Source organism: Bos mutus, chromosome 19 (assembly GCF_027580195.1).
Source record: "Bos mutus isolate GX-2022 chromosome 19, NWIPB_WYAK_1.1, whole genome shotgun sequence".
Classification (NCBI taxonomy): domain Eukaryota; kingdom Metazoa; phylum Chordata; class Mammalia; order Artiodactyla; family Bovidae; genus Bos; species Bos mutus.
The window spans coordinates 50,940,279-50,963,537 of NC_091635.1; the positions used below are offsets into that span (position 1 = coordinate 50,940,279).

General features: G+C 39.7%; 2 protein-coding genes across 5 annotated transcripts in view; both read right to left on the reverse strand.

Annotated features, from left to right (window-relative positions):
• INTS2 (integrator complex subunit 2) overlaps window positions 1-2,310 on the reverse strand; it is a 57,211-nt gene extending 54,901 nt beyond the window's left edge. Inside the window, exons 1-2 of one of the 4 annotated variants that reach the window (XM_070390557.1) lie at window positions 1,839-2,310; window positions 170-476 (exon numbers count right to left, since the gene is read on the reverse strand). In XM_070390557.1, the coding sequence (XP_070246658.1) occupies window positions 170-476; window positions 1,839-1,848 (317 nt within the window). In that variant the 5' untranslated portion in view covers window positions 1,849-2,310. The other 3 variants (XM_070390558.1, XM_070390560.1, XM_070390559.1) reach the window with 3 other exon arrangements.
• Window positions 2,311-18,460: 16,150 nt separating this feature from the next.
• Window positions 18,461-23,259, reverse strand: part of MED13 (mediator complex subunit 13) — a 97,185-nt gene continuing 92,386 nt past the window's right edge. The window contains exons 29-30 of the mRNA XM_070390561.1: window positions 22,793-22,893; window positions 18,461-22,458 (exon numbers count right to left, since the gene is read on the reverse strand). Coding sequence (XP_070246662.1) covers window positions 22,326-22,458; window positions 22,793-22,893 — 234 coding nt within the window. The 3' untranslated portion in view covers window positions 18,461-22,325. The remainder of the gene's footprint in view (window positions 22,459-22,792; window positions 22,894-23,259) is intronic.

The window sequence follows — 23,259 nt, forward strand, 5'->3', positions numbered from 1 at the left end:
ATAACTTTTAAAAAATGCTCTCCAAAGTTTAGAGTCCCAATCTTCTCTTTTTTGGAAGAATGCGCTGCGATAAGAAGTCCTAAAAAGCTCCAAAAAATTTTGATTTCCTTTTTTTTTTTTAAGCATATCCAAGTAAATACCAATGCACATATTATACAATGTTCATTACCTAAGCTGTTGCTCTTTGCTGGCATCCTGTTCTAAAGCATGAAAGTCCACAGACAGCAGCGCAACAATAGAATTGACAGCTTCCACTCCAGAGAGAAGACGAAGGATGAGTTTTTTATCCTGAGCCCAGCTTTGGCTCTGGTCAGCAGGGGCACAAAGTGCCATCCGCACCAAGCAGGGCAGGAGAAGTCTCAATTCGGGATCACTTAAAGATGCCAAACGAACAACATCCACCTTCTGCATTGCCTCAAAAGCAAAAGGACTGACAAACTGAAGGCTCGTACACTCGGTCATTGTCACTGTTGATCCTAGTGGTTAAAAAAAGAAAAAAACGATGATGCTTGGTGGAAACCAATGCAATGTTGTACAGTCTTACAGTAAATGCAATACTTATAAATCCTTCAATTAAAATTTTTTTAAAAAAGCAAAGAAAGTAGGGGTATAACTGCACATATACGAATGCCCCTCTTTTTAAAAACTCTGAAAAATGTGGTTTATCTTATATGTTGGCACTATTCCTGGCACAATTACTGACTCCCTATGTTTCTACTGCCATCTGGAAAATGAGAAAGAAAATAGTACACTAACGTCTTCCAGCCTCAGGGATCTTCTGTTCTAATACTCTCATTTTGCAGAGAAAAAATAGGAAAGCCAGAGAGATTAAGTAACAGGCCCAGAGGAGTATTACTAGTCGGCGGCAAAATCTAAAGTTGAACCCTCCTCTACTAAATCCCAGTGCAACACCTTCTCCACTATAGCAATCATCTGAGGGCCACAATCCAAAGTAAAAGAGCATAACTAAGAATGCTCATCTTCAATACCTCTTTAATCTCGCATGCCTAGCCAGAACATGTAAAGAACTGTTAGGTTCTTTTTCCCACCCTCCACGGGTTGGCAGAAGCACTGGTAAACTGCCTCACCAGCCAGAAGCTACGCCAGCTTCAAAGCTCTGGAGACCAGAACTCTATCCTATATCCCCTGTTACTAGGTTAAAAAAAAGGAAAAAAGAGAAAAGAAAACAGCTGCGGAGGTCCAATTAGCTCCTAGCAGAAAGGACAAAGCTGAATCCCACTTGAGCACTTCTCAAGAGTAATCAGAAACAAAAAAACTGGTAGCCAAAGCCATCCCCTCAGAGACCCATAGACTAGCAGGATCTTGCGTAACAAGAGCCGTGAGCAGAAACGTTCTGCTTTTCAGCAAGAGGAGCTGGCCTTTTAACAGAGGGGCGGGCTGAGAGAGCAGAGGCAAGGAGACCTGAGCGCTCATAGGTCTCGCCCTCGGGCGTAACGTGAACCAACCAGTCCCTCCGCTGGAGAAAAGTCGGGCCGGTGGCAGACACGGACCCCGAAACGCTCCGAGGCCTTAGAAGCGGGAGCCTTATACCTTCAGGTCTACCCTCCGGCCTCCCGGGACCCCACACGGATTCCGCGCCCTACCGGCGGGGCGCGGTAGAAATCCAGAGCGCGGTCCGAGGTTGGGCCTAGGCGAGAACCCGGCTTCCCCAGCCCTACAGCTCTGCCCTGAGTCGACCTGGGCACCAAAAACCCCAGACGTCGGGATCAATCAGGCCGGCGGTGCGACGGGGGCTGGATGGGGACACCGCGCAAAGGCAGAGCCTGGACTGCAGGGACGGAAAAGCTGAGGAGACTGTTTCCACCCGCACGCAGCACCTTCATTCATCCCCAGCGTCTGGCTCCGGTCGGCCACCGTACTGGACTGAGAGGAAGGCTCGCTGCGAGAGGACACCCGGAGGCGTCGGCGGTGACGCAGCGGCGCGCGTGCGCGGCCCCGCCCCTTCCTCCGCCTCCGTTAGCGCTACTTCACCCTGGATGGCTGTTTCCAGTCTCATTTCCAGAGCATACCGGCTGAATCCCTTTAGCTAAATCATTAAGCCTCTTCGCGCTGCCGTGTCATCATCACCGGATTACTGTGGCATTCAAATGACAGCGTTATGTAAAATGTTCAGGTTGCCGCACGGTTCAGTTGGCCAGAACGCTAAATGGAAACCAGACAGTTACACCTTTCCGTCTCTGCTTCTGCCTTTCCAGCACCGCAGTTCTTTCCAGCACTGCAAATCCTGGGATTTGCAGGAGAATTTAAAAAGTAATCTAACCCTGAAGCATTATTCTGCTCTTGATCTCAAAACACAGTCATGAGTTAAAGATGGTTATTTTGGGTTCTCAGGAAGCATAGATCCTTTGTGGGCGATGGATGGCATTTTAGGAGTTCTCTAGAAACCCTGCCGAATTGTGAATGCTGGAGCTTCTTGTGGAAAGAGGGTCCAAAACTTTGAACAACTTCTCAAAGGACTTTGGACCACCCAGAAGACCAAGTATGCAATATATTTGCATATTATTTCTGGTTTCTGGTTCAATCCATATGTATTTAACACTTTCTATTCACCAGATATTATGCGAGGTACTGAAACAAAAATATTTTACAGAGATACAGTACTTTATACTTTATATTAGGTTGGTGCAAAAGTAGAGGTTTCTGACCATGAATTTTAAGTCATTATAAGTAGGCTCAGACACATCTTTATTAATCAAGATAGGAATCATTACAATAAACATTATTGCCAAAGAGAAATAAATTTGTTTATTCCTGTAGAATAAAAACCCGTGCCTTAGGATTCGAGGAACTCTTGGAAAGCATTTTCTGCCTCCTGCTGATTGTGGAAGTGTTTTCCTTGCAAAAAAGTTGTCAAAATGCTTGAAGTGGTAGTTGGATGACAAGAGGTCAGGTGAAAGTGGCGGATGAGGCAAAACTTTGTAGCCCCATTCTTTCCACTTTTGAAGCATTGGTTGCGCTACACGTGGTCAGGGGTTGTCGTGGAGAAGAATTGGGACCTTTCTGTTGACCAATGCTGGCTGCAGGCATTGCAGGTTTTGGTGCATCTCATCAATTTGCTGAGCATACTTCTCAGATGTCATGGTTTCACCGGGATTCAGAAAGCTGTAGTGGAGCAGACCAGCAGCAAACCACCAAACAGTGACCATGACCCTTTTTTTTTTTGATGCAAGTTTGGCTTGGGAAGTGCTCTGGAGCTTCTTCTCTGTCCAGGCACTGAGCTGGTTGTCACTGGTTGTTGTGTTAATATACAATCCGATCAAGAAATGGTTTGTTGTTGTTGCATAGAATAAGAGAAGTTCAGTTCAGTCGCTCAGTCGTGTCCGACTCTTTGCGACTCCATGAATCGCAGCACGCCAGGCCGCCATGTCCATCACCAACTCCCGGAGTTCACTCAGACTCTCGTCCATTGAGTCAGTGATGCCATCTATCCATCTCATCCTCCGTTGTCCCCTTCTCCTCCTGCCCCCAATCCCTCCTAGCATCAGTCTTTTCCAATGAGTCAACTCTTCGCATGAGGTGGCCAAAGTACTGGAGTTTCAGCTTCAGCATCATTCCCTCCAAAGAAATCCCAGGGCTGATCTCCTCTCCTTGCAGTCCAAGGGACTCTCAAGAGTCTTCTCCAACACCAAAGTTCAAAAGCATCAATTCTTCGGCGCTCAGCCTTCTTCACAGTCCAACTCCCACATCCATACATGACCACTGGAAAAACCATAGCCTTGACTAGACAGACCTTTGTTGGCAAAGTGATGTCTCTGCTTTTCAATATGCTATTTAGGTTGGTCATAACTTTTCTTCCAAGGAGTAAGCATCTTTTAATTTCATGGCTGCAATCACCATCTGCAGTGATTTTGGAGCCCAGAAAAATAAAGTCTGACACTGTTTCCACTGCTTCCCCATCTATTTCCCATGAAGTGAAGGGACCAGATGCCATGATCTTTGTTTTCTGAATGTTGAGCTTTAAGCCAACTTTTTCACTCTCCACTTTCACTTTCATCAAAAGGCTTTTTAGTTCTTCTTCACTTTCTGCCATAAGGGTGGTGTCATCTGCATATCTGAGGTTATTGATATTTCTCCTGGCAATCTTGATTCCAGCTTGTTCTTCTTCCAGCCCAGCGTTTCTCATGATGTACTCTGCATAGAAGTTAAATAAGCAGGGTGACAATATACAGCCTTGACGTACTCCTTTTCCTATTTGGAACCAGTCTGTTGTTCCATGTCCAGTTCTAACTGTTGCTTCCTGACCTGCATACAGATTTCTCAAGAGGCAGGTCAGGTGGTCTGGTATTCCCATCTCTTTCAGAATTTTCCACAGTTTATTGTGATCCACACACTCAAAGGCTTTGGCATAGTCAATAAAGCAGAAATAGATGTTTTTCTGGAACTCTCTTGCTTTTTCCATGATCCAGCGGATGTTGGCAATTTGATCTCTGGTTCCTCTGCCTTTTCTAAAACCAGCTTGAACATCTAGAAGTTCACGGTTCACATATTGCTGAAGCCTGGCTTGGAGAATTTTGACCATTACTTGACTAGCGTGTGCGATGAGTGCAATTGTGAGGTTGTTTGAGCATTCTTTGGCATTGCCTTTCTTTGGGATTGGAATGAAAACTGACCTTTTCCAGTCCTGTGGCCACTGCTGAGTTTTCCAAATTTGCTGGCATATTGAGTGCAGCACTTTCACAGCATCATCTTTCAGGATTTGAAATAGCTCAACTGGAGTTCCATCACCTCCACTAGCTTTGTTTGTAGTGATGCTTTCTAAGGCCCACTTGACTTCACATTCCAGGATGTCTGGCTCTAGGTGAGTGATCACACCAATGATTATCTTGGTCGCAAAGATCTTTTTTGTACAGTTCTTCTGTATATTCTTGCCACCTCTTCTTGATATCTTCTGCTTCAGCTTCAAAGCGACAGTTTTGGTTGGGTTTTGTTTTGTTTTATAGTCAGCATATTCTTGCCTGGAGAATCCCATGGACAGAAGAGCCTGTTGGGCTACAGTCCATGGGGTTGCAAAGAGTTGGACAAAACTGAAAGACTAACACACTCCCAGCTCATGAGGCACCCACTTATCAAGCTCTTTCACGCTTCCACTTTGCTACAAATGCCAAACAACCATAGAATAGTAGACATTGAGTTCTTCGGGAACATCTGCAGTTGTAAGAGGATCACCTTTGATGATCGTCCCAATTGGTCGCTGTCAGCTTCCCATGCCTGGCCATTATGCTGCTCATCTTCAAGGCTCTCATCTCCTTTGCGAAACTTCTTGACCCACCACTTCATGGTATATTTGTTAGCAGTTCCTGAGCCAAATGTGCTGTTGATGTTGCAAGTTGTCTCTGCTGCTTTACAACCCATGTTGAACTTAGATAAGAAAATCACTCAAATTTGCTTTTTGTCTGATATCATTTCCCTAGTCTAAAATAAATATAAACAGCATGTAATAAATTATTAGCAAAAAAAAAAAAAAGTGAGAAATGGGCATTAAAATGATGTTAACATAATCACATTTTTTAAAGATTGTATTCTATTATCAAATGGCAAATTTCAACAATGCAAAAACCAAAATTATGTTTGCACCAACCTAATAGTTTCCAAAACTTTGACAGATAATCTATTTAAAAATAAAGTCTTGCCTTCAACATGAAAAATAAGCAAAGGAACAAAAGAACTAATGTGTGTTGCAGTGTTTTTCAAACCTTTTTCAAAGATATACATATATATCCACATCTATATGTAAACAAACATCTTATGAAATAATACACATTCAGTTCAGTTCAGTTCAGTCACTCAGTCGTGGTCACTGCACACTAAGATTGATTTCACAATCTGCTAATGGGTTACAAACTGTACAACACTATCCTTTTTTTAAGTTGATATCAATGAAAAGACATTTATTGAACACTTGCTAGGTACTAGTGCTGTATATCTATTATCTGATTTAATTTTCTGATTAAGTAATATTCTCCATTTTACAATTATGGAAATTGAAAATGAGAAGTCAAGCAATTTCATCATCCTGGATGATCATTTTATAAGAAGACTGAAGGGAATTCAAACATGGCTTTGGTGGTTGAATGAGAGGAGGAGGTGAATGTGAACTAAGTACTTTCTTTCTTTTTTGTGTTGGCTATGTTGCAGGGATCTTTCCTTGTGATACAGAGACCTCTCTCTAGTTGCAGCACAGGGGCTTTGTAGGTTGTGTCATGCAGCTTCTCTAGTTGAGGCACCTGGGCTCAGTACTTTGTGGCAGGCAGGCTCAGCAGTTGGAGCTCAGGCTTAGTTGTCCCACCACATGTGGGATTCTAGCTCCCTAACCAGGGATCAAACCCGGGTCCTGTGCACTGGGAGGCAGATTCTTAACCACTGCAGGGAAGCCTGTGAACTAAGTGATTTTGAGGATCTCTTCCAATTCTGTTTATGATCCTGTAATCACAAATGGAGGCACAACATGTAGATCCATCTTGATATACAGAGACCAGCAAATCACAGCCAACCTGAATGAGACATCTAGAGTATAACAGTGATGAATATCGATACTTATTTTCCTCCAAGTACCCTTCTTTTCCAATTTTTATCTCAGTGAATATCACCAAAACCCAAAGGTGCTCAGACCAGAAACTTGGAAGCCATCCTAACCTCCAACCTCTCCCCCTCATATCCATTTAATCAGCAAAAGTCTTTCAAATCTACATTACAATGTTTCACTTCAGTCGCTCAGTCGTGTCCGACTCTTTGAGAGCCCCATGGACTGCAGCACACCAGGCCTCCCTGTATATCACCAACTCCCAGAGTTTACTCAAACTCATGTCCATTGAGTCAGTGATGCCATCCAACCATCTCATCCTCTGTTGTCCCCTTCTCCTCCACTGTATAATCATAAGGGATTTGATTTAGGTCATACCTGAATGGTCTAGTGGTTTTCCCTACTTTCTTCAATTTAAGTCCGAATTTGGCAATAAGGAGTTCATGATCTGGCCCACAGTCAGCTCCTGGTCTTGTTTTTGCTGACTATATAGAGCTTCTCCATCATTGGCTGCAAAGAATATAACCAATCTGATTTTGGTATTGACCATCTGGTGATGTTCATGTATAGAGTCTTCTCTTGTTTTGTTGGAAGAGGGTGTTTTGCTATGACCAGTGTGTTCTCTTGGCAAAACTCTATTAGCCTTTGCCCTGCTTCATTCTGTACTCCAAGGCCAAATTTGACAGTTACTCCAGGTATCTCTTGATTTCCTGCTTTTGCATTCCAGTCCCCCATAATGAAAAAGACATCTTTTGGGGGTGTTAGTTCTAGAAGGTCTTGTAGGTTTTCACAAAACCATTCAACTTCAGCTTCTTCAGCATTACCGATTGGGGCATAGACTTGGATTACTGTGATATTGGTTTGCCTTGGGAATGAACAGAGATCACTCTGTCATTTTTGAGACTGCATCCAAGTACTGCATTTCAGACTCTTTTGTTGACTATGATGGCTACTCCATTTCTTCTAAGGGATTCTTGCCTAAGGGATATCTTGTAGATATAGTGGTCATCTGAGTTAAATTCACCCATTCTAGTCCATTTTAGTTCGCTGATTCCTAAAATGTCGACGTTCACTCTCGTCATCTCCTGTTTGACCACTTCCAATTTGCCTTGATTCATGGACCTAACATTCCATGTTCCTATGCAATATTTCTCTTTACAACATCGGACTTTACTCCCATCACCAGTCATACCCACAACTGGGTGTGTTTTTGCTTTGGCTCCATCTCTTCAATCTTTCTGAAGTTATTTCTCCATGGATCTCTAGTAGCATATTGGGCACCTACTGACCTGGGAAGTTCATCTTTTTGCCTTTTCAAACTGTTCATGGGGTTCTCAAGGCAAGAATACTGAAGTGGTTTGCCATTCCCTTCTCCAGTGGACCACATTTTGTCACAACTCTCCACCATGACCCGTCCATCTTGGGTGGCCCTACACGGCATGGCTCACAGTTTCACTGAGTTAGACAAGGCCGTGGTCCATGTGATCAGATTGGTTAGTTTTCTGTGATGGTGGTTTTTAGTCTGTCTGCCCTCTGATGGAGAAGGATAAGAGGCTTACGGAAGCTTCCTGATTGGAGAGACTGACTGTGGGGAAAACTGGGTCTTGTTCTATGGATGGGGCCAGGCTCAGTAAATCTTTAATCCAATTTTCTGTTGATGGGTGGGGCTGTGTTCCCACCACCCACCCCCACCCCCCGTTATTTACCTGGGGCCAAACTATGGTGGAGGTAATAAAGATAATGGGGAAAAACATTATAATGTTTTCCATTGAAATAATTTTTGTAATCATTATATAGAACTCAGACATCGTAGTGAAAAAATATTCACGAGCTTTCAAGTTTTAGATCTGCTTTCTCTGAAGCCTACTAACTATGTGTGAGTGCTCAGTTGTGTCCATGAGTGCTCAGTTGTGTCCAACTCTGTGACCCCATGGAAAAGTCCGTCAGGCTTTTCTGTCCATGGGATTATCCCAGCAAGAATACTCAAGTGGGAAATGGCAACCTACTCCATACAAGGTACTTTTATAAATTACTGCCCTGTAAATGAGCTTGAAGAAATTAGAATACTTAGGTAAATATTTAAAAGGGCACCAATGTTCTTTGGAAACAGAATAACAAAATTTCAAAAATAAAGGGATCTTAGGAGACATCTAGCTCCAGTTTTTTCCACATGGAATTTTAAAATAATTATCCTAAACAGTGTGTCTATTTTATAAGGTTTCTTCAATTGTTTCTGCCTGTTGGGATCTTTTGGACTCTTCTTTTATACTGGCTATATGCTTTAGCTAAGGGCTCCCAGGTGGCACCAGTGGTAAAGAATCGGCTTGCCAATGCACATAGATATAAGAGACAAGGGTTTGATCCATGGATTTAGAAGATCTCCTGGAGGAGGGCATAGCAATCCACTCCAGCATTCTTGCCTGGAAAATCCCATGGACAGAGGAGCCTGGAGGGCCACACTCCATAGGGTTGCAAAGGGTCAGACTGAAGTGACTTAGCATGCATCTGCTTTGGCTAAACACATCTACATTAATTTCATAAGTAAAATGTTGAGTAGAATTGGGTCTAGCCAAGGTTCTATAGTGTAACATTAGAGACATGCCTCCAGGTTGACATAGCTCCACCAATCAAGCCTTTTTGGGTATGATTTTTCAACCAATTATGAATCATCACAACTACTAATGCACTTTCCTGCTTAGGGATAAAGCTCACTTTCTTTAAGGTGGCACTTAAAAGACAGTTTTTCATGGTCTGACTTCTCTCTAGCCTGGACTCCTGCCATAACCCACAATTGTGCCTCCATTTTAGTCAGTTTGAACTGCTTGTTTCCCAAATCCTTCATGTTCTCCCCTACTATTTTTCTATGTGTAATGCCTTTTATTCTTTCCATTTGTTTTATATAGTAACTCCCAAGTATCCTTTAGATCTCACCTCTAGTAAGAAATCCTTTTCTCATCTTGAAGGACACCTTTCCTGACAAATCATTTATCTCTTCGTTAGATTTAAGCATCCTTTTTTAGGGCTCCCAAGCCACCCTTTGCTTCTTTTCATCATAGGACTTCACATATTACACTAATCATTAGGATTTTGTTTGTCCTTCTCACCAGAAACTAAGTCCTTTGAGGGCAGGATTCAATTTCTTTGCCTTTGACATACAGTATGACAATTACTATTGGTTTTTTAAATTAATTCAAATATGAATTATGAAACTTTATTAAATGAGCTGCTGAATGTGCATTTCCATAGTTTATCAGTGCTATGAAAATAAAGTGTAATGAGCTTGATTTCAGCTATTCCCTCTTATATATGCACTGCACTGTCATTCATATCATATTAAAAGGCTTATCAAACTATGTTTATACAAGTATGTTTCTCAGTAGGGCTTAAGGTCAAAGATTTATATCTTATTACTAGTATAAATGATCAGTTTATTGAAATAAATACTGCTAACAGAAGCAGAAGATATTAAGAAGAGGTGGAAAGAATACACAGAAGAACTGTACAAAAAAGATCTTCACGACCCAGATAATCACGATGGTGTGATCACTCACCTAGAGCCAGACATCCTGGAATGTGAAGTCAAGTGGGCCTTAGAAAGCATCACTATGAACAAAGCTAGTGGAGGTGATGGAATTCCAGTTGAGCTATTTCAAATCCTGAAAGACGATGCTGTGAAAGTGCTGCACTCAATATGCCAGCAAATTTGGAAAACTCAGCAGTGGCCACAGGACTGGAAAAGGTCAGTTTTCATTCCAATCCCAAAGAAAGGCAATGCCAAAGAATGCTCAAACTACTGCACAATTGCACTCATCTCACACGCTAGTCAAGTAATGCTCAAAATTCTCCAAGCCAGGCTTCAGCAATATGTGAACCATGAACTTCCAGATGTTTAAGCTGGTTTTAGAAAAGGCAGAGGAACCAGAGATCAAATTGCCAACATCCGCTGGATCATGGAAAAAGCAAGAGAGTTCCAGAAAAACATCTATTTCTGCTTTATTGACTATGCCAAAGCCTTTGAGTGTGTGGATCACAATAAACGGTGGAAAATTCTGAAAGAGATGGGAATACCAGACCACCTGACCTGCCTCTTGAGAAATCTGTATGCAGGTCAGGAAGCAAGTTAGAACTGGACATGGAACAACAGACTGGTTCCAAATAGGAAAAGGAGTACGTCAAGGCTGTATATTGTCACTCTGCTTATTTAACTTCTATGCAGAGTACATCATGAGAAACGCTGGGCTGGAAGAAGAACAAGCTGGAATCAAGATTGCCAGGAGAAATATCAATAACCTCAGATATGCAGATGACACCACCCTTATGGCAGAAAGTGAAGAGGAACTCAAAAGCCTCTTGATGAAAGTGAAAGAGGAGAGTGAAAAAGTTGGCTTAAAGCTCAACATTCAGAAAACGAAGATCATGGCATCCGGTCCCATCACTTCATGGGAAATAGATGGGGAAACAGTGGAAACAGTGTCAGACTTTATTTTTCTGGACTCCAAAATCACTGCAGATGGTGACTGCAGCCATGAAATTAAAAGACACTTACTCCTTGGAAGGAAAGTTATGATCAACCTAGATAGCATATTCAAAAGCAAAGACATTACTTTGCCAACAAAGGTCCATCTAGTCAAGGCTATGGTTTTTCCTGTGGTCATGTATGGATGTGAGAGTTGGACTGTTAAGAAGGCTGAGCGCCGAAGAATTGATGCTTTTGAACTGTGGTGTTGGAGAAGACTCTTGAGAGTCCCTTGGACTGCAAGGAGATCCAACCAGTCCATTCTGAAGGAGATCAGCCCTGGGATTTCTTTGGAGGGAATGATGCTGAAGCTGAAACTCCAGTACTTTGGCCACCTCATGCGAAGAGCTGACTCATTGGAAAAGACTCTGATGCTGGGAGGGATTGGGGGAAGGAGGAGAAGGGGACGACAGAGGATGAGATGGCTGGATGGCATCACTGACTCGATGGACTTGAGTCTGAGTAAACTCCGGGAGTTGGTGATGGACAGGGAGGCCTGGCGTGCTGCGATTCACGGGGTCGCAAAGAGTCGGACACGACTGAGCAACTGACCTTGAACTTGCTTGCTTTATCCTGGCTTCTATTGATCTTGTTCATAGAATCAGGTACATTTATTACTGGTTTCTAGCAATAACATACATTTACGTAAGTTTTTTTAGAAAAACTGTAAAAACTGGGAAAGTTGTACATTCCCTGTCTTTCAGAACCCTTCATTTTCCCACAGTGTTCCTGAACTGATATCTGCAAGTTTTTTCAGAACCCAGGATGTAATTCGTTTGGGTGTGGTGAATTGAGTAACTCCTTTAAAGGAGTTAACTGTATCAGATTTTAACTCTATCATGTTACATTTTAGAGCTTGAAGACACTTCAAACTGATTTCTTTTTAGTCAAAGTAGTTTGGGACAGAAGGGAGCTAAAGCTTGACTACTAAATACTCTGCATCTTTTCCATCCTTGCTCTTGCTAGAAACATAGTTGGGTTTGCCATTAAACATCTTTTTTCTCTTGCAAGCTTTAGCTCATTCTGGACTTAACTCTTCTGGAGAACATAGGTATTATATTAATCATCCCTTGTATTTTTATTTTACAAAGTTCAGTGTTTTTTGCCATTTCCTTTGAGGTTCACAAAGCTGATTAGGAAGACATGGTTACTGTTGAGTTCCTGTACAAATGAGCAAATTGAGACTTCAAGTGTTTCAATGATTTGCCTGAAGTCACAAGAAAGAAAGTGATAAACTAGGCAAAAATCCTAATCCAGTGCTGCTGCTGCTGCTACATCGCTTCAGTCGTGTCCGACTCTGTGCGACCCCATAGACGGCAGCCCACCAGGCTCCCCCGTCCCTGGGATTTTCCAGGCAAGAGTACCGGAGTGGGGTGCCATTGCCTTCTCCGCTAATCCAGTGACTCTAAACTATTTCTACTAATATGAAAGTAAATGTTCCAAGTAATTAAAATTGTATAAATTCATTTTAATTATGTGTAAATCTCACACTAATGCTGAGTTCTATAGTTTCTTGGATTTGTTACAAGAAATCTATTTTAAAAATATTTTGGTGCCTTACTACATGCCAGGTGTTGCATTCAAACCATGTGCAAAATAGACGAAGCTTCTACCCTCATGAAGTTGTTTGGTAGCAGAGACAAATCATAAACTGCAGAACACTATGAAACACTATAAAACATAGGGTGTTACAATAAGAGTATATAACAAGGGACCCTGATCTGAGGCGAGGGTATATGTGGTAATTAGGGTGAGGCTTTAAGATGAGAATAACCATGGGGTTTTCAGAGAACTCAAATGCGTAGGAAGCTAGGAGGAGAACACAAGAGAAAGGCCCATTTTGAAGCTTGTAGAGGAGGAGGCAGAGGACAGATCATCTAAGACTTTTGATATCTAGCTTTTGAGCAAGCAGCAGCCATAAAGGGTTTTAAGCTACCAAGTAAGGAATATACTGAGGACTACCTTGGTGGTCCAGTGGTTGAGAACCCACCTGGCAATGCAGGGGATACGGGTTTGACCCCTGGCCTAGAACGATTCTACGTGCTGCAGGGCAACTAAGCCCGTGTGCTGTACCTACTGAGCCACACTCGGGAGCCTGCAAGTCACAACTAACCGAAGCCTCCGAGCCCTAGAGCCCATACTCTGCAACAGCAGAGGCCACCGCGATGGCCCTCACACAGAGTGTGGCCCCTGCTCACCACAACTAGAGAAAGGCTGCGAGAAGCAACAAAGATCCAGGGCAGCCGAAAATAAACACATAAATAAAAACGTAAAACATCCTGAAAGTATAGAGACCAAGTTGGGAGGATATTGCAGATAAGATTCTTTTACCTAATACCTGTATGGAGTTGCACAGTGCTAATTTAGACTAAGGTCAGACCAACAGAGATAGAAATGGACATATTTGATAGTAAAAAGATAAGACCAACAGTTTTTGATGACTGGTTACAAGAGTTTGTGGTCTGCTCTTGCAAGGATGACAGTGCAATTCACAGTGACAAGGAACACTATTAAGAACCAGCTGATTTCTGTGGAGGAAGATTGTTGGTTTTAGTTAAAAGTAGATTTACTCAAGAAAAACAAAACAGAAACAAGACAAACTCTAGCATTCTGAATGCAAGCCTATAAGACTCTACATAGACTGGGGACTGTTGAAATGTATCATTCAGTAAGAATTTTTTCCCCTGTAGTAGGGACTGACAAGAGTAAAGTTTTTAAAACATCAAACTTTAACTCCACAAAAGGCTACTCCTGAAAGAGTCTGGTGGGTTGCTCTGAAAGAAAAAACAAGAAACACTTCATACATTTTTAAACAGAATTTCTGGTTATAGCTATAGTACTCTGAGAATGAGGGCTCTTTATTTTTCAACCCAGGTGTGACATCTCTGAGAGTATACACAGAAGACATTGAGAACTACAGAATTATCAGTATAGATGACTCAGGAATACTTTCACAAGTTAAATTTATCTTTAATTTTGGGCAGAAACCAAAGATTCTCTTTTGTTTTCGCTTCTGTGAAAAGTGTTAGTTATTCAATCCTGTCTGACTCTTTGTGACCCTGTGGACTGTAGCCCGCAAGGCTCCTCTGTCCATGGGATTCTCCATGCAAGAACACTAGAGTAGGTTGCCATTCCCTTCTCCAGGGGATTTTCTCAATCCAGGGATCAAACCAAGGTCTCCTGCATTGCAGGCAGATTCTTTACCATCCTTTACCACCCTTTACTTCTGTGGATCTTTCAAATAACTCAGTGTGCCCTTTGGACTTTGGTACTCTTAATTACATGTTCTTGGGGGCAAGGGGAATTGACTTATCTCAACTAGTTGTTAGTAGAACAATATACCCTGGATATTTTGTTAAGCAAAGCCTGGACATTTAACATACTTGAGATATAACGGTCTTCCATTAAATGCCCGTTTCCCTAGAAACTAACATTTCAAGATCGTTTGTTTGCATGTGCAATATATTCCTTGTTCACCATATTCCACAGTTTTACCTCTCAATCTGTAGCTCTTAATTCATACGGAGAATGAGGCAGTAAGTTTTACAAGAAAAGACTCCCAGGGATTAACTAGCATCTGAGCTTTCAAGTCTTGGAATTTGCCATGATGTACAACAGTGGGTCACAATGTAAAAAAGTACATTTGCCTAAGGTAAGGAACATATCTGTTTCTAAGCAGCTTGAATTCTTCACAAATACTGAAGAAAAAAATAATTTCCTTCAGTAAGCCACTCAAAATAGGAAAGAATGAAGAGACAGAGCCAAAATGAAAGCAACACCCAAATGTGGATGTGACTGGTGATGGAAGTAAAGTTTGATGCTGTAAATAACAATACTGCATAGGAACCTGAAATGGTAGGTCCATGATTCAAGGTAAATTGGAAGCATCAAGCAAGATATGGCAAGAGTGAAGATCAACATTTTAGGAATCAGTGAACTCAAAGGGACTAAAATGGGTGAATTTAATTCAGAAGACCACTGTATCTACTACTCTTGGCAAGAATCCCTTAGAAGAAATGGTTTAGCCCTCATAGTCAACAAAAGCGTCTGAAATGCATTTACTTGGATGCAGTCTCAAAAGTAACAGAATATCTGATCATTTCTAAGGCAAACCATTCAATATCACAGTAATCCAAGTATATGCCCCAACCAGTAATGCTGAAGAAGCTGAACGGTTCTATGAAGACCTACAATGACCTTCTAGAACTAACACCCAAAAAAGATGTCCTTTTCGTATAGGGGACTGGAATGCAAAAGCAGGCAGTCAAGAGATAGCTGGAGTAACAGGGAAATTTGGCCTTGGAGTACAGAATGAAGCAGCGCAAAGGCTAAGAGTTTTGCCAAGAGAACACACTGGTCATGGCAAACACCCTCTTCCAACAACACTAAAGATGACTCTACAAAAGGAAATCACTACATGGTCAATACCGAAATCAGATTGATTATATTCTTTGCAACCAAAGATGGAGAAGCTCTATACAGTCAGCAAAAACAAGACTGGGAGTTGCCTGGCTCAGATCATGAACTCCTTATCACAAAATTCAGACTTAAATTGAAGGAAGTAGGGAAAACCACTAGGCCATGTAGGGATGACCTAAATCAAATCCCTTACGATTATACAGTGGAAATCGGGATTAAATCCGATAGACAGACTACCTGAAAAACTATGGATGGACGTTTGTGCATTGTACAGAGGCAGGGACCAATACCATCCCCAAGAAAAAGAAATGCAAAAATGCAAAACAGTTATCTGAGGAGGCCTTACAAATAGCTGTGAAAAGAAGAGAAGCGAAAGGCAAAGGAGAAAATGAAAGATATACCCATCTGAACGCAGAGTTTCAAAGAACAGCAAAGAGAGATAAGAAAGCCTTCCTCAGTGATCAATGCAAAGAAATAGAGGAAAACAATACAAGGGGAAAGACTATAGAGATCGCTGCAAGAAAATGAGAGATATCAAGGGAACATTTCATGCAAAGATGGGCACTATAAAGGACAGGAATGGTATGGACCTAAAAGAGAAGAAGATATTAAGAAGAGGTGGCAAGACTACACAGAACTATACAAAAAAAGATCTTCATGGCCCAGATAACAACGATGGTGTGATCACTCACCTAGAGCCAGAAATACTGGAATGCGAAATCAAGTGGGCCTTAGTTAACATCACTTGGAATAAAGCTGCTGGAGGTGATGGGATTCCAGTTGAGCTATTTCAAATCCTGAAAGATGATGCTGTGAAAGTGCTGCACTCAATATGCCAGCAAGTTTGGAAAACTCAGCAGTGGCCACAGGACTGGAAAAGGTCAGTTTTCATTCCAATCCCAAAGAAAGGCAATGCCAAAGAATGCTCAAACTACCGCACAATTGCACTCATCTCACACGCTAGTAAAGTAATGCTCAAAATTCTCCAAGCCAGGCTTCAACAGTTCGTGAACCGTTAACTTCCAGATGTTCAAGCTGGATTTAGAAAAGGCAGAGGAACCAGAGATCAAATTGCCAACATCAATTGGATCATTGAAAAAGCAAGAGAGTTCCAGAAAAACATCTATTTCTGCTCTATTGGCTATGCCCAAGTTTTTAACTGTGTGGATCACAAAACTGTGGAAAATTCTCAAAGAGATAGGAAAATCAGACCACCTTACCTGCCTCTGAGAAATCTGTATGCAGGTCAAGAAGCAACAGTTAGAACTGGAGAAGGATCAACAGACCGGTTCCAAATCGGGAAAGGAGTCCATCAAGGCTATATATTGTCACCCTGCTTATTTAACTTATATGCAGAGTACATCATGTGAAACGCTGGCCTAGATGAAGCACAAGCTGGAATCAAGATTTCTGGGAGAAATATCAATAACCTCAGGTACACAGACTACACAACTCAACGCAGAATGTGAAGGACTACTAAAGTACCTCTTGATGAGTGAAAAAGGAGAGAGAAAAAGCTGGCTTAAAATTAAAACTCAATATTCAGGAAACTAAGATCATGGCCTCTGGTCCCATCACTTCACGCCAAATAGATGGGGAAGCAATGGAAACAGCGAGAGACTTTATTTTGGGGGGCTCCAAAATCACTGCAGATGGTGACTGCAGCCATGAAATTAAAAGACACTTGCTCCTTGGAAGAAAAGCTGTGACCAACCTAGACAATATATTAAAAAGCAAAGACATTACTTTGCCAACAAAGGTCCGTCTAGTCAAAGCTATGGTTTTTTCCAGTAGTCATGTATGGATGTGAGAGTTAGCCCATAAAGAAAGCTGTGCACTGAAGAATTTATGTTTTTGAACTGTGGTGTTGGAGAGGACTCTTCAGAGTCCCTTGGACTGCAACATCAAACCAGTCCATCCTAAAGGAAATCAGTCCTGAATATTCATTGGAAGGACTGATGCAGAAGCTGAAATTCCAATACTTTGGCCACCTGATTCAAAGAACTGACTCACTGGAAAAGATCCTGATGCTGGGAAAGATTGAAGGCAGGAGGAGAAGGGGACAACAAGAGGATGAGATGGTTGGATGACATCTCCAACTCGACGGTATGAGTTTGAGCAAGCTCCAGGAGTTGGTGAAGGACAGGGAAGCCTGGTGTGCCACAGTCTATGGGTTGCAAAGTCAGACACGTTAAGTGACTGAATTGAACTGATTGCTAAATTGTGTTTAAAGGTAGAGAATGACCAGATGTAATAAAAATATATATTTATAATTTTTTTGTCTTCTCTTGACAGAAAAAAAATTTAGAAATTCCAATGACATTCACACCTTTTTAAAGGATTCTTTTTTTACTTCTGCTGTCAGAAATGACCACCAATTTTAAAATGAGCACAATTTTGGGATTTGTCCTTACTCAGCTTAAGTTTGGACAAAAATACTTTGAACAGCTGCTTAAACAAAATCGGCAGAGCTATTTTTCAATTGGTTGTTTATATGTGAACAACACTTCTCTGGAAATTCTCTGGTAGTCCTGTGGTTGGGACTCCACGTTTTTACTACTGAAAGCCTAGGTTCAATCCCTTGTCTGGGAACTAAGATCCCACAAACCATTCTGTGCTGCAAAAAACCAAAAACAAACCAACAGACCTCCCACCCACCTACTTTATGTTTCAATAACACTTAGGCGATTTTTTATAGTACAGAACTAAGCTTTCAGTATTTCAAGGTAACTTGTCTAGACTAGAAAACTAATATGAAACTGATCAGCCTAAAAGGAATTTATACGTATAAATACAATTTTCCTGTATAGTATACACTGATGTATGATTAAAATCTTTTACAAAGCAAAATACTTCAAAGAAATTAAAAGCTCATCAGTTTTTGGATTGCCCCTTTTCATTTATAAGTGACATAAAAATACCACTACCACTTTTAACATGAATTTAAGATGGAAATATTTTCAAGAGAATGAGACACCACAATGAAGGCTTCATGAATAATTTATTCCATTTGAAGTTTTTTTTGTTTTTGTTTTTTTTTTTAAAAAGTATAAACCTTTTCATTTCCTCAATCACAATTTGTACAACTCAGTGTTATGGCATTCGGCAGCAATAGTGTTTGTTCCTTATTCTTTTTTTGTCACGTTAAAAAAAAAAAAAAAGCAATTGGACCATATTAAATGTCACTGCTAAACAACTTTAAAACGCCCCTTCATAAAGTGACCAAGCTATTTTGAGAGAGTTGATGCTGACATGTCCAGTAATGACATTACAATTTATAGTTTAAACTCAGTAACTTTAAGGTCCACAAATCCAGTTTACTCTGAAAACTAAAGCTATTTTAAAACTTCATGAATACATCAACCTGAGGAGTATTTTAGGTCCCAAATCCAGTTTTAAATTAATACTCCACAAAAAAGAAAACACATATATAAAAATTTAAACCACAGTTCTGGGCCCATTAAAACATCAAGAAAAACTGAATGGTTAAGATTTTCTAGCATATTTTTTTGAGGGTTGCAGGGAAGCAAAAGAATTTTATGTCAAAAACATTTTTCCTTAATTTAGACAAACTAAAGTCTTAAAGGAAACCCAGACCAAAACATCACTCATGAAACATTAAATGTATTAATAGACTGATACGTGATGCCATAGTGGATGAGTAGCAAATTATATGATGCAACAGCATTTAAAAACTTCATTTTAATGTATTCAATTTGAACATTTTAAATAACGCAACATAGTATTTTGATATTACAGTATTAACATAGTGCTTGATTAAAGATCTGCAAATCTTTGTAGTAACACATTAAGTTAAAAAATTACCTCAGAAGGTAAATATGAAGACGAAAGGAGAATATTTAAATACAGTAATCTGTGCCATACTGACAATTGAGTACGAATACAGCTGAGGATAGTTGACTAAGTAGTAAGAGCTTAATTTTTAGTGGTTTAAGAAAAGTTAGAAAGATTTAAAAATTACAGCTACTTTAAAATTTAAGGATTACATATAAGTACACTTGGTGGCCTTGTGGCCAAACAATAAGGTGTACAGAAATTTATTCATACAGTGTTAATTCACAGTCCTGATAACTGAATGGCTTGCATAAGAAAGGTATGGCTAGATGTTTCTCACTGGCTGGAAGCAGACATTATATAACTAATCCTTTAAAATGCCAAAATACTCAACTCCCACCCCACTTTGTAATGGATAACTGCACAAAAAACAGACATTAGCACTGTAACAAAGAAGTCATGGTGTTGGTGATCAACTGGTATAAAGTATATTACTTTGCTTACCTATTTAAACAAAACTTGTCTGTGACTACACTAGTAAGTCAGATCCATCATCCTGCACAAAGGGCTTAATTTTTTTTTTTTTTTTTTTTTCCTGAAACAAGTTTCCTGACCTTTTCGAATGGCTATTTAATAATTTTCCATTTGAGTGTGAATTTATATATGAAGGGAAGAAAAAAATCTTATCAGTAAATCCTATATATTTGGGAACTATTCCTTGATTCCCAGATAAAAAGGAATCATGTAATGGGTTCCTTTCTTATGGCTCCATATAAAAGAAACTGTCAGGGAATAATTTTTTAAAAATATGTTTTCAAACTGAGGTGTGGTTACTATAGATTAGTGATTTTAAACAACTGAGAGTATATTTTTTAAAGAGTCACTACTGAGATAATAAAATATATAAAAAAGAATACCATTTTAATACAAATTTCAAATAAGCATCTTTCCCCTCAAATCTCAGACAAGTATTTTTTTAAGTACAGAACAAAACATGCCAACATAATCTGTAGTGTGTTAGCATAATTTAAGAACAAATGCACAGATGTGACCTTTAAATTTTCACTTCAAAATAGGCTGACCACTGGGATTGCATTATAATTTTGAACAAATGATTGAAAACCTTTGTTACCAATTGTGTTTTCTCTATAGGAAAAACAAGACTTGCTAATGTTTTAATATACACAATCTGAAGAAGTTGTATTTTTCATAAGAAAGTGATATTTAAGCTAAGCATATAGTATTTACAAAACAAGTTTCAGTTTAAAAAAAAAATAACAAAACATACCAAATTACAGTTTTGTAAATACAATCCATTTTGTCCTTGTAGAGAATTAGTGAACATACAAATTCAGAATTTAGCTAGACTGCTTCCAAGAAAGACAGGTAGACTTGGCGACTGTGAATTCAAGTCAGCTACACAGGTAGGAGGCTAACTTGGACTCTCTTGTGAGCAGCACTGTAGAAAGGATTTTTTAAGGGGATAAAGGCTGCATAAAAGCAGTTTTCTTGGCATGTGCAAACAAGAAGAGGGAAAGCTGCATTGAAGGAAGGGGTGAATTAAAGTCCCTAAAATTCAAGTCCCTTCTTTAGGGAGGTGAGAACCTCCTTGGCATATGCCCTGCCTTTTCTGAGCTGTGTTATAGAAAAGTACAGACTCTGGTGTTTGGGACTGCCATCTCCAAACCAAGAAAATTAAATAAATAAAAAAGGCAAAAGGAAACAGGTTAAGTTTAGAAAATGGTTCTTTAACTAGTGGAATAGTCTGAATACCAGAATTCACTGAGAATCTATTTACACCACAGTTTGATTGCACACACACACCCATACATATGCATACTCTCACACACATTCCCAATCTTTAATTAAAAAAAAAAAGTCAAACAATCAAGAGTGACTGCTCTTAAAATAATTTGTAAAATGCCTAGAGCTGGGCTAAATTTCAACCTATAGCAGATCCTGAAGATAATTTTCATAATTAATAATACTCCCATGCCTAGATGTGCCACTGTTAAATCAAACAAAAAATTTTAAGCATGTAACATTAAACACCAAAATTAGTTTAAGCATTCAGTAGCAAATGTTTTTCTTGTAAAACTAAGTTTCTTTCACTGGAAATGGCCTGAAATATTAGTCATAGCCCTAAACCATAGTACAAAATATAACTGAAGAATTCTCATTTTTATTCTAAGTTAAACCACCTAACAATATCACTTGTATATTGCCATCATGTTATTCTGTAAAGGTGTGATCGATATAAAATGTTGTAAGACCCGGTACCTTTTCAATTTATAAACACAGTGAACTTCATTACTGTACATGTACTCTGCAACTACAGCTTAGCTGTAAATCCTCCACACACAATGGTATGGACATTATTTCCCCTCTATCCCCATTAAACTGTACATCAAGACAATACAAATTTACTGTCCCACCCACCCCCTTACAAAAAAATAATACTCTAAAAGCAACCCTACTGCAACTTTTTAATTAAGACGATTACATATATTTTAGACCAATTGCTTTAAAGCAAGAAGGCAGTATAAACCTTCTAGGAAAATTTTTATAAAAGAGGTTAAGAAATATAAGACAATTTATACATTTAAAAACTTACAATAAATAAGAGATGCAGGCATTTTTGAATACTAGATACTATAATCCAATACAAGAACATCTTGATGTTCTGAAGCCATATGTTGAAATTCATTGTTCCTCATGTTTCCTTCTCCATGCTTTTAATATTCATTTAACATGACTGGGTACTATGGCTCATTACTTTTCACAAATACTGTGACTGGAAAAAAAAAGGTTAATTTTGCTACGAAAATGTTATAATACGTTGTGTATGATCAGTCATCATCCTAAAGAGTTCAGTATAGTCAATGAAAAATAACAGGGTTATCGCCCCTCCCCCCAAGTCAAAACAATATTTGTTGAAGTAATAAGAATTAGACCCCATCACAAATGACTTTCACTGAGAAGATAACTGTAACTTAATGTTGCAGCAAAATCTTTTTCCTTGTTCTTTTCTTGCACAGTTCCATCAAATGAAGATCACAGCATATTCATGATAAAGTTATATAACTGATTCAGCACCACAAAATGAATTGGGAGACATGAGCGTCTGTCCTGGATTGCAGGGTCACAGGTTAGCCAGGAGAGTGCATTGTACTGTTCCAAAACAAACCTGAAAAGCAAGTAAACTAAGTCAGTCATGTATGTACCTACATTGTAAATTTTGGAAGCAAATTCGAAGATGGCATATAAGATTAAAAGTCATACACAGAAAAAAAGTTAAAGTATGAAACAGAGGGTCTTGGGGAGGTTAAAGAAAACTGATTTTCATTAAAATGTTCTCAGAGGTAGATTACATGTATTAGAAAGGAAAGCACTCATTCTGAATGACAATTCAACTAGAGATCCAAAGGTAACACAACTGTAAACTACTGCCCAAAAGGACAAAAATATGAAAGGATCAACATGATAATTCCTTCCAAGCTTAATGGTAAAAAGAACTGTACCTGAGGACATCTGAAGTCTGATTTGAGTCAAGTGGGTGGGAGTGTTTACTGTGAAGCAGCTCGTCAGATTGCACTGAAGGCACGTGGAGGTGCAAAGAGGCCTACAAAGTAACAGATAATCGGTCAGCCACATGGAAAAAAATCTGTTGGCTTTACCTTATTTTCCCAAGGTCTCCTCCTTGATGAAATATATTTTAGACTTATGTAATGAATGGGAGCCACTATAAACATGGCTATTCTTCTTGTTTAATTCATTATATAATTTTTAAGTGCATAACAAAATTTTTTCAGTTTCATTGCTTTTTAGGCCACATAATAATCCTACAAAAAGGATTTTTAACTATTTTCTATGTATAACCTGCCTAGATGTGTAAAGTAAACATTTAAGAAAGAACAAAACTGATAAACCTGAGTATAGTCTCTATGTAACATAGACTATGCAAATTAACCTAGGTCTAGCGCTGAAA